This window comes from Lytechinus variegatus, chromosome 13, assembly GCF_018143015.1.
Source record: "Lytechinus variegatus isolate NC3 chromosome 13, Lvar_3.0, whole genome shotgun sequence".
In the NCBI taxonomy this organism is placed as follows: Eukaryota; Metazoa; Echinodermata; class Echinoidea; order Temnopleuroida; family Toxopneustidae; genus Lytechinus; species Lytechinus variegatus.
Window position 1 is genome coordinate 8867161 of NC_054752.1, and position 12606 is coordinate 8879766.

Consider the following 12606-nt stretch of genomic DNA (forward strand, 5'->3'; position numbering starts at 1 on the left):
GCCCTATCTTGAAAAAGACATCCTTTTTAAGTGTTTTGGGTCGCGCATGGTATTCACTCGTCAATGATTCGCGGCAATGAGCAATGTGGGGGGGGGGGCAATGAGCGCTAACAGTGGACCCAGTCACATTTTTCGGATTGTGATGCCCGGTACAGGAGAATAGAGCCCTCAAATTTGTACCATTTTTCCGATTTCGTTCAAACTTTCATCTTTTCCCCTTCACAGTTATTTCCGTATCCTTTCAATCAATATAACTCTATCTGGGTTGAAAATCGAACTTAAATGATCACACTCGCATTCTTTTGCAACTTGGTCCATAAAAAAAATCTTCAGCGGTGTCTGGTCATACATGATGCGTTTCAGTGTCTTATGTTGATGATAATATAGTTCTATTTGCTCAAATGCTGCAATCCATGGAAGCATTTACAAAAAAACAATAAGGAAATAACACAAGGTGTCAATCCACTTTTGAATACAAGGTATAAAGTTGATCTGCTTAGTCCTCAAGTTGAGCACATGTACAATACAGTAACAATGTACACCGATTTGAAAAAGAAATGTCCTAAAAATGTAGGTCCATCTTAATCGCAATAGTCCGAATTCCACATGAATCACCGTAGTTTTTATTTTTTTTTAGATTCAAACTTCTTCCGTTGCTCCTCCATCCCGCTCTTTGAAAGCCGTCTCCTCGGTCGCGCCATATTTTTGCGGCGCATGCTCCGTCGTGTGCGTGACTTTTCCTGAACCGGAAGTAATTATGCCCTCTGATGTGGGTACCGCGGTGCATTCCGGGTGCCGCCTATTCTCTGGAATTTGAAAGTCCGGTTTATAGGCAACGTACGCCGTAACAGCAGCAAACGCGATGAGGCAGAGTCCGAACGCGTTGGCGAGATGGCCTGAAGGCACTATTTGATTGTAGTTCTCTCTGAATAAGAAATCAAATTAAAACAATTTTTTTTATTCGTCAAAAATACATAAAATTCCATCTATGAAACCAATTTGGGGGGTAACTTTTACAGTCCAGACTAAAATCCTATATTACACATTCCGGTATTTAGCTCATTTTTCAATGTTTCATTTCCATTATCATGCTTAAATCACCATAGAATGGGAGATATAAACATGACATCAATCGGCCCATAACAACTGAAAAAAAAGAAAGGAAGATAACCGAACTGATACACAGCGGTTCTACAATTTTTCGAGTATACAGAAAGGAATACAAATGCTAGAGAAAGGCTAGTTTTGTGACTTGGGTATGCATCTTTGGTGGTACGCAATTGTAACTGGTACAAATGTCATGAAACCGCATCGACATAAGTCTTTCATACAGACTTACAACTATGGTAACTTTAGTACGATATCGGACAATCCTTGTCACTTGATAAAGAGTTGCAGCAGCACTCGAAAGCTCGTGAACTTGTAAGCTAGTGAACACTTTTTGCGAGAGTGATCACGAATTTCCTAGAAAGCCAGTGAACACTTTTTGCGAGAGTGATCACGAATTTCCTTGTTGACCATAGTAGATTGCGAGACAAATGAATACCCTCTAGCGATTATTTCAATCCGCAATAATGAACCTATTTAGTATTATGGTAACTTTGTCATGACCTTAACTGCCATTGGTTGACAAGCCCTGTTATCATGGTAATTACCACAATGGTAAATATACAACAGTTGTAAGTCCTTAATTCATCAGAAGTGATTTGGGACTCCCTCGACAGAACTGGATGCTGAAGATCCAGCCCAGGATAGAACTGAATGGAAAAGGATCATCCGTCAGAGAGCGAAGGGATCTAAGTCCAATGCATCCAAGTCAGTAAGTCAATTAACTAACCCATTCTGAATTGGGTCTGCATCTTGATGGTATGACAATTGTCATGGACTGCATCGACATGATCAGGGGCCCGTTTCATAAAGCCTAATAACTATGGTAATAGTACTATTACCATGATTGCGACTGGCTGATGAGCCCTGTTACCATGGTAATTTCCACAATGACAAAGTTACAAATCCTGGACCCGTTTCGTAACGCTGTTCGTACAGGTGGGTGTTTAATAAAGCTGTTTAAGAGTTACTTTAAGAACGACTGGACAGGTGATCTTGTAGTAAATGTTATTCACCATTATAATGTTCATTGATGATTATTTCGCGCGTACGAAAGTTTCACCAGTCGTTCTGAAAGTCGCTCTTAAACAGCTTTATAAAACACCCACCAGGGGAGCGTTTCATGAAAGGACTTGTCGGACGTTTTATCCGACAAGTCTCATTTTATTCGACAGTCACTATAGTAACAGTGCCTCCCAGCCAATCAGAATCAAGGAAAGATGTCAGATCTGACAACTTGTCAGACAAAAATGTTCATGAAACGCCCCCCCAGGAACTGTCTCCCAAAATCATGTGTAGGTAAAGATTTTATATCGTGAATGGAAATACATCTATAGGCCTACAGCTGACCAGATATACAATGGCGCCGTTTGTTTAGAGTTGTTCGTAAGTTCTTGGGAGTATTTAATGAAGGAGTGGTCGGACGTTTTATCTGACAAATACCATAGTAACAGTGCTTCTCAGCCAATCAGATTCAAGGAAAGTTGTCAAATCTGAAAACTTGTCGGACAAAAATGTTGACGAAACGCTCCCCGGTAAACGATAAATTTAACCCCAAACAAAGTGAATGGAAAGTTGGTTGTAAGTATCCTTGTAGGTAAACAAACATTAAAAAAAAACCTGTGACCGTGGATGATAATAATGGAAGGACATTCGGGTTCTACCATTCTAGTATTAGAATTCTAGAAGTTTCTGTATCTCGTAAGTGCAAATCGATATTTGGCGAACACTAAGTGACAATTATTGTTCAGTAGGAGCTCAACTGAATCTAAGGTGACCTCTGATCTATGGGCGGAGACTGTTAGCTTTTGCATTTCCCTTTTCGACTTGATGCTGATACGCGAAAAGTCAGCAATATGCCAATGCGGAAGACTAAGAATAATGGCTGCAAAGCACTCGGGATATGTTTTATTTTTATCGACCACAATGCGTGCGGGTATTTGATAGGAAAAACTGCCCCCAAAACAAAGAGAAACAAACAACAAACGCCACTTTTTCACAGATATTTGCCTACTAGGCTAAACCAAGGGCGGAGGTGCTAGTCGAGTTTCATAGGACGCAAGAAAGAGGACATAAAATTTTATCAATTTGACTCAACTCTCTCTTTTTAATAAATTCGTTTCTCTTGTCTTGCCCCTTTCACCCCTGAACCTCCCCCCCCCCCCCACACACACACACCACATTCAATTATTGCACATAACTTACACAAAGAATATTGCCATTTCGTTAACTCCTGTTAAGCAAGACCCTACGGACATGGCAAATATTAGAAGGCCAAAGAAAGCATGGTTTGGAAGCAGCACATCTTGCCATGAGCGATCCAGCTTGCGTAAGGCTACTGTCATCACAATCCCGTATATCCACTGGAAAATAGAACATAAAAGATACAGATTTATGCAATAAAAAAGATACACATACTCTGAAAGGAACCCGGGTGGGCACTTCCATTGACGAGTGGATACCATGCGCGACCATGGGGTCTCGAAAAGCACCCTAAACACGTAATTACCACAGTCTGAAAATGCACCCCTTAACAAGTATTAGGAACAAAACAGTTGGCAAATATTCCCTGAAATGAACCCCTGAACAAGTACAGGAATATTTTATTGTTATGTCACGGGTCCTTCGGTCGTCGGTTTTCATATGGTTTATAGTACGACCCCACCTTCCACACCTCGCGCAAATCGGACCCTAAACACGTAGTGTTGGGGTAAAAAGGACATCCTTTAAAAACATTTTAATTTTGTTTTATCATCCCCGCAAATTTGACCCTAAACACGTAACTTCCCTAGCGAAATAGATACCCTTTTTTCATTATTTTTGTGTTTTTGACACCCTTATCACGTTACGTACGTAACGTGCCCTCTCGTGAAAAAGACATCCTTTTACGTGTTTTTCTTTTTTTTTTTGGGGGGGGGGGTCGCGCATGGTATTCAACGGCCCCCGGGGAAAGGAAACATAATATCAGCGAGAATGGTATGATGGAATCGGAGATAAAATATCATGGGGTTATCGCACGAGACGCAGAAAGGATTCCAAAACACAGTAAATGAATTCAAAATGCCCGTCAGAATGATAAGGAACAGGTGGGAGGTCGTTATCGATAATTGGTGCACGAGAACAGCGGTTTCGTTTTAAGTTTCGGGCTGACGAAAAGTTGCAAATATGTCGTTTGACCGGAGTCCAGGACGTGACTTCTGTTTTTATTCGCCAATTTTCGACAGGCTTTTTAGTTGCTCTTGGTCTTGAAGGACATTTGACAATACATTTTCTATTTTCTTAAATCAGGTCTGCGTCGCGCTGCGATAACTCCGTATTTTCACTGAATGAAGGGACTACCTCGCATGCAGGCAGACACCTATGCTTAGGAAAGATGTTAGATCCTAGAACTTTATGTACTTGTTGTCAGGAGTCAAAGGTTCATTAAAGACATTCCTGGGTCCCGTAACACAAAGGTTAGCAATTAACGGTACGCTTGATTTTCAGGATTTGTTGTACATTGCAGTCAATGGAATCGATCGTAGGAAAATGCTCTACGATCACTCCCATGTTTGTGTCACAGGCTACTGGTCACAAGGAATCAACTGGAAATGGATTTCTTGCCTCTGGCGAATTTTGAGAAACTGCACGGTTCCAGAACAGCTTCTGTCAGAAGGAACCAAATCATTTAAATCTGATGAAATTTACAGGTTTTACTTGGTAAATCTGGCACTGCCAATTTAGGCATGCAAAAAGCATCTTTCAAAAAAGATTTTTTTTACCTTTCTACTCTATGGATCATCAATGCAATGTTGCTCAAAGACCAGGAAGGCCCGAAGGTGCTTCCAGTGTGCAAATAGGTTACCTTGGGACGATTTTAAGGGAGGTGTTGGTTTGTTAACAAGCAAAAATGGGGGATTTTTCAATCCAAAATGAAGATTTGGGTCAGGAAAAAATGGCCATCATCAACGCGTGCCACGGCCATGTGACTTAAAATGCAAAGAAAAACCCTTGAAATGTTACTGTAAAATGTACTAGACTTTTATAATCACAGTTTAAGATTTAGGATTAAGAATTCCAACAGCTTCACTTTAGGTAATTCGGCAATTCATTTGCTTAAAATCCAAAAATAGTTGTTCTTTTGACACATCTCTTTTTTACTTTTAAAAAATACAATCCATACCTGACCAAAGAACACGATGATGGTTGCCAATCCCATCCAACTATGAAGTGAATACAGGTCCTTCCCGGCTTTCTCTGGGCCTTGCGTATCTTTGCACACGAACGCGGCATGCACACCGATACCAACTAAAACGATCACGATAGATTGTATCGTTGCGTGGATCGCCTTTTCGGCCATGTAGGACAGACCAAGTCGATGGCACACTCGGAATGACATCATACCTGGAAGATAGAAAGGTAGGCAACATATTTAAACAAATAATAATGATAGGATACATGTTTCTTATGCATATAATAATGGGTCGTGTGGTCCAGTGGTTAGAGCATTGGACTCATAATCGAAAGGTTGTGAGTTCGAATCCCCACTCTGCCATTGTCTCCACTTTTATTAAAACACCCGAGAGTAATATATTTTGTCTATAATAATGTCAGCCACTATGACTGATTAACCTAGACGTAAAATGTTTCCTAGGTAATTGGTTATATACCAGCTTGGCGTTTACCAACAAAAAGCTGTCCTGCCGAGCTCCTACGGGAGTTACCATAAAACAGAAACAGATATAAACAGAATTTAATATATCGACCTTCATCATGACATTGATAAGGTGTTAATAACTACCACCCTCCCCCGCCCCAGGCTAACGGTTAGGTTACGAATTCCGATGTTCACAGCTTCTTGATGAATTACTTCTATTCTTTTCGGTAGCTATTTACCTCACCTGCGTTTAGTGCAGCATATCGTGGATCAATTTCTTGCTGAAATTACTTCATGGCTGGAATTCGAACCCACGACCACTTGTATCAATATCCGTACAATGCTCAAAATCCACACTCTTCACTCAATTCTGTATATTGAATCACTAATTAAAGTTACATAAGTATGAAAAGGTATAATTTCGATAGGTTGTTCTGTTGTTTTGTAGACCTGGCCTATTACTGAGAACCTCTGCTCTCAGTATCGAATTGTACAAGTTTTAACAATAAATGTTATGAATTCTAAAGATGCATTCTTAAAACAAATCAGTCAAAATGACTAGTTAATATGGTCAGCTGGGTGCAACTGTTATTCTAGTCATATTTAACTATTTTCTAGTCTTATTTTACCAGATCAGATTTATTTCTGACTAGAATATATTTCAGAATGTGACTAGACATATCAGTTGCACCCAGCTGACTAACGGTCTAGTCAATAATTTGTTTTAAGAATGCATCTTTAGGATTCATAGCATTTATTGTTAAAACTTGTACAATTCGATACTGAGAGCAGAGGTTCTCAGTAATAGGCCAGGGGGCAGTTTCATAAAGCTGTTCGTAAGTTAAGAGTGACTTCAAGAACGACTGGTGATCCTTTCTTACGCGCTAAACCATTGCCTATGGTGTATACCATTTACCAAAAGAAAGGATCACCAGTCGTTCTTATCTTACGAACAGCTTTATGAAACGCCCACCAGGTCTACAAAACAACAGAACAACCTATCGAAAATATATCTTCTTCATACTTATGTAACTTTAATTAGTGATTAAATATACAGAATGACACTCTTCCAGTATATTCCATTCCCGGATTTCAATTTTCCAGTCCCGTGTGTGACATTCGACTGATAACGAGCCAAACTTCTTTCTGCCTATTACGTAAGAGTGGATGTGGGGGCCCCTATCCGTATAGAATATCTATAATTCCGGTTTTAAAGGAAAGTTCACCCTGGGGGAAAGTTTGTTTTAAAAATACCAGAAACAAAAGAAAAATGATAAACATGATAAAAGGCTTTAAAGATTAAGAAAGTTATGAATTTTGATTTCGAATTGTGACGTCAAATACGAGCAGCTGTCCCATATGGTATGTGATATATAATATTATTATAATACATGAATTTACAATTTTCAATGACCAGTTCAAGATGACTAAAGAGTTTTTTCTTTCAGTGGTGGGTGTGTAATAATACTGATGGTAGAATAAAAACTATTTTCAATTTTTCGAGAAAATGAAATTTCATTGATATTTTAGGCCGCTATACGATATAATTTGGGAAGCCGCTTGTATTATGACGTCACAAATAACAAAAATAAAACTTGAATAACCTTTTATATATTGGATGGATTTTCCAGAAACCTTTATCAATACAAGTATTTTTTTATTATTACAATTAACTTTTTGTCAGGGTGAACTTTCCCCTTGAAGTTCCATCCGTTAGTCAGAAAAAAAGATGAGATGAGCATGAAACCATGCAGGAGACGGAGGAAAGGGGAGCATGGCGGGCAGGATCGAAGGTCCTCAATTTTATTCATTAAAAGGAATATCCGTATTTAAAATAAAGTAGGGTAATTTTAATCGGCAGAACAATTATAAGACCAAACATAATGTATGTGCATGCTTACATAATGCTAAATTTGAGGTTAAAATGAAACAATTTTTACGCGTTTCCGTTTAGGCAGAGAATAAATCAAGCTTGACAATGGCCTTTCAAGTTCAAGGGCTGATCTCGCTACGAAAATGGTAAAAACAAAGAAACAAGTAAGAAGTCAATTATGACAATATGTTTATTTTCAGTTACTGAAATTATACACAAATAGAGGAAAACAATTTGCTATATTGCCTATAAACTTCCAAATTTCCAATATTTCCGAGAAGCAAATTCTCCAGAATGAGACAAAAAAGTAAAAAAGATACCTTCCCTATCTTTACTTCTTCTTTGTTTATTATTATTTTTTGGCGGGGTCTAATTTAAAAAAAGAAAACTTGAAAAAAGAAGGATTTTGTACTTTATAATTATATTTACCTTCCGCGTAGAGAAAAACCATTCCAATTGTAAGTAGAAGATAATGAAAGCTACCAACTCCGTTTCCACAGTCCCAGTCGTAGCCTCCCCCGTATTCTGATAACCATGTGGCCAACAGGATGACACTGATTATTCCAAAGACTTGAGAGAGAAGAACCAGAGTCCAGAAGAGCGCCTCCATGGTGATGGCGATTTCAGAACGATATCAAACTATCGGTAGATTAGAGTTAAAGCAAAAAGTCGGGGTTGTGTCAATGAAAACAAATGAGTAGGCCTACCAAAATCAAACTGATTTGAAACCCCCAAAAAATTAAAACATCGGAATAGTCAAGTCAAACGAAATGGGCAAGAATTCACCAAATTCGGATGGGAGTAATTAAAGGTCAAGTCTACCCCAGAAAAAAAGGGAGTGGATGATGTAATCAGTCTCCTCATTTGCATACTGGCCAGGATGTACATATATATTTTTTTGTAAAATCAAGCAATGTTTTTACATTTTATGATGAAATTTTCAGCGTAATGCTTGTTGGATTTTTATCCATTTATTCAAATCAACTTTTTGTTCGTTTGGACTTGTCCTTTAAAGCTTATTTTACAAAGAGTTACAGTTCCGTTGTGTTTGGAAAGCTTACAACTTCCCATTGAATCCAAAACACATTAAAGGAGACTGGGATGCTTTCAAAAAGCTTGTTTTTCTTTTATTATTATGAAATGAGGTTTTATTTCTACGTCTGACATTAGGACTGATGATTGATCATATAAAATATCATCGTCATTTTTTGTAATTTATTTGACATACGATCGAGAGTGACCATCTTGTGCACATCTATAGCAGAAATTAGTGATCACAGGTAAGCGAATCGAATATATTTGTTATCATGATAATACAATTATATTTCTATATGCGCTATAAAAGGGGAAGTTCACCCTCACAAAAAGTTTATTTTCAAAATGGCAGAAAAGGAGGGTTCGAGGAAAAACCATCAAAGACTTTTTAAAAGTTATTAGAATTTTACATTCTTGATATGTGACGTCACAAGCGAGCAGCTTTACATGTATAGACAATTTAAAAAAATAAATGTTATTTTCTCGAATTTTATTGTACCTTCAGCATATTAACAAATTATTTTACATCCGCTCCTAAAAGAACAAGTGGAATGCCTCTGGCCGTCTCACCTGCGTCACGCAGTTCAATATAGCAGCAGTGCTGACTATGAATACTACTCTAACTCGCACAAGATGTTCAGTGATACATGGTTACTCTTATGTCCAAGTTTAATGAACTAGACCACTTTTTATGAACTAGACCAATAAACTTACAGAGATATGATGGTTATTCAACAAAAAAACCCCAACATGGCCAAAGTTCATTGACCTTACATGACCTTTGACCTTGATCATGTGACCTGAAACTCGCACAGGATGTTCAGTGATACTTGATTACTCTTATGTACAAGTTTCATGAATCAGATCCATAAACATTCAAAGTTATGATGGTAATTCAACAGATACACCCAATTCGGCCAAAGTTCATTGACCTTTGACCTTGGTCATGTGACCTGAAATGAGCACAGGATGTTCAGTGATACTTGATTACTCTAATGTCCAAGTTCAATGAACTAGACCAATAAACTTTCAAAGTTATGATGGTAATTCAACAGATACCCCCGATTCGGCCAAAGTTCATTGACCCTAAATGACCTTTGACCTTAATCATGAGACCTGAAACTTGCACAAAATGTTCAGTGATGCTTGATTACTATTATGTCCAAGTTTCATTAATCAGATCCATAAACTTTCAAAGTTATGATGGGAATTCAACAGATATCCCCAATTCGGCCAAAGTTCATTGACCCTAAATGACCTTTGACCTTGGTCATGTGACGTGAAACTCATGCAGGATGTTCAGTGATACTTGATTAACCTTATGTCCAAGTTTCATGAACTAGGTCCATATATTTTCTAAGTTATGATGACATTTCAAAAACTTAACCTCAGGTTAAGATTTCGATGTTGATTCCTCCAACATGGTCTAAGTTCATTGACCCTAAATGACCTTTGACCTTGGTCATGTGACCTGAAACTTGCACAAAATGTTCAGTGATGCTTGATTACTATTATGTCCAAGTTTCATTAATCAGATCCATAAACTTTCAAAGTTATGATGGGAATTCAACAGATATCCCCAATTCGGCCAAAGTTCATTGACCCTAAATGACCTTTGACCTTGGTCATGTGACGTGAAACTCATGCAGGATGTTCAGTGATACTTGATTAACCTTATGTCCAAGTTTCATGAACTAGGTCCATATATTTTCTAAGTTATGATGACATTTCAAAAACTTAACCTCAGGTTAAGATTTCGATGTTGATTCCTCCAACATGGTCTAAGTTCATTGACCCTAAATGACCTTTGACCTTGGTCATGTGACATGAAACTCTAATAGGATGTTCAGTAATACTTGATTAACCTTATGGCCAAGTTTTATGAACTAGGTCCATATACTTTCTAAGTTATGACATCATTTCAAAAACTTAACCTCAGGTTAAGATTTGATGTTGACGCCGCCGCCGCCGCCGTCGCCGCCGCCGTCGGAAAAGCGGCGCCTATAGTCTCACTTTGCTTCGCAGGTGAGACAAAAATTGTACTTCATCATGAACCATTAAAAAATTGAAATTTATGCATTTTATATTACATAACATAATATGTGGCTGCTGCTCGTATATGAGGTCACAAAAAAAAATCTCATAACTTTCTTTAAAATCTTTAATAGTTTGATAGATTTTCCTCAATATTTTTTTTTGCTATTTTTACAATAAACTTTTCGTCAGGGTGTTCTTGATATCTCATCAAATTCAAATCAAGAGAAGGCGTCTCTAGTACCCTTTATATCAACTCGAATTCAATGGAATAGCTTTGATTGAGAAGATCAACATTTCGTTAAGGCTTTTATTTTTTTTACTAAGAAATGAAGGAACAAATAACAAAGCAATACCTTTGGTCCCTTGTCTCCTTTCGCATTTTCTCCTTTTCCTCTTTTTTTTTGGGGGGCGCCGCCCCCTCCTCCTCTACTTTTCATTTTATATTGCTTTATCGTATATCTGATTTAAAATTGGCATAGGGGGCATAGGCCCCAAAGCAAGATGGGATTTAGTTACCCACATCTATAAGAAAATAGGTTTATAAATTACGATTCAAAAGATTACAAAAAAAACTTCAAAGAGTAGATGGTGATGCTACAACTATATTAACAAGCACATTATGGAAATGTTAAGGTCTGTTTTTCGTATCCTCATGAATTATTCAAAACATTGTCAGGCAGAAAAAGAAAGGATACAAACTGAATACTCACAGCCAATTATTTGGGACGTCTGTTGATTTTTTTGTTGCGGTAATTCAACTAATCAAGAACATGAAACTTGTCTTTGTTTCCATTCACTCTGCTATCATGAATATAGTCTGCGAATATATTCTGTCACGTATCCGATCAGACCAGGCGGGGCAGAGGTTAATGGGCGGCGATGAATTCAATTCCAAAAGATGAAAAAAATCAACTAATCAAACAGTCTAGCGAGCCAAGCAACTTATTTCCTGCTCCAGCTCACTTTTCCTTGGAAACAGTTCGTCAATTATGTCAATGGCATCTGTGATACAAGCAGGGCAATCCAGAGAAATTGACTTCATGCCCGCCCATCCATGTGCACAACGACCCTTGGTGATCCCAGCCTCGTCCCGCGCTCCCCCGGCAGTCTGGCGGGGTTGTACGTGACAAATACCTAGTCCTCGGCAAACTTTATCTGGGCATATCTCACTGAGCAAATGATCATGTTTCGCTACCGTATAACTTCGGAACCAAAGTTCAATGCAGAAATGTGGCACTACCTTGGAATTGTTGTGTTGCATCCTCAGTATGAGTGAAAAGTAAAAATTTCATTCATGTACATTTGCACCCCTTCCATAAACAACATCCAAAACAAGTGCAAAACTTTCTAGCTCTGCACCTACTCTGTACGAACGGACAGCAAGAGATCGTCGCTGTGCAGTGTGTGTTATAAAGTATATGGAGTGCATTCAACAAGTGAAAGTGTGCGGTCACTTGCATCACTTATTTGCGGTCTACATGGTCTACTATAGTAAATCGCATTTTCATTGGATTAGATATGAGTCATTATTTTGGCCCGTGTAAATCGCCCCATTGTATGGTGTGACGTCTTTGTTTAGACGAAGTTTTCCACAATTTGTTACTTCAAGAGCAGAGAATCTCTCTGTTACTTTCTCTGGATGTTTATGTACAAAGATGTATAAACGTATAATTTTCAAGTTTGTTGATGATATTACAATATACAGAGGGTTTTTTTTACCTGACTGCTAAGAAAGCACGATTGCCTGTGAGCAAGCAAGCAACCAGGGGACCAACGGCTTAAGGTCCTCTCTGAGGGACCTCTTGTCTTTTTTTTTTCCAAGATGAAATAGAAAACAATTAATTTTGTATCGCAAGAAGGGAACCACTATTATTTTGTTTGGCCTCTGATTGTAGTCTAATGTCGCCGAGGAATTTCA

At 38.2% G+C, this 12606-nt stretch overlaps 1 protein-coding gene across 1 annotated transcript; it reads right to left on the reverse strand.

Moving 5' to 3' along the window:
• Window positions 1-143: 143 nt before the first annotated feature.
• Window positions 144-12077, reverse strand: LOC121426504 (transmembrane ascorbate-dependent reductase CYB561-like). Its single transcript, XM_041622836.1, has 5 exons — window positions 11399-12077; window positions 8046-8255; window positions 5270-5490; window positions 3313-3470; window positions 144-925 (listed from the first exon to the last, which is right to left on the reverse strand). The coding sequence occupies exons 2-5, from the start codon at window positions 8224-8226 to the stop codon at window positions 640-642; spliced, it is 846 nt and encodes a 281-aa protein (XP_041478770.1). The 5' UTR covers window positions 8227-8255; window positions 11399-12077; the 3' UTR covers window positions 144-639.
• Between the last annotated feature and the right edge of the window lie 529 nt (window positions 12078-12606).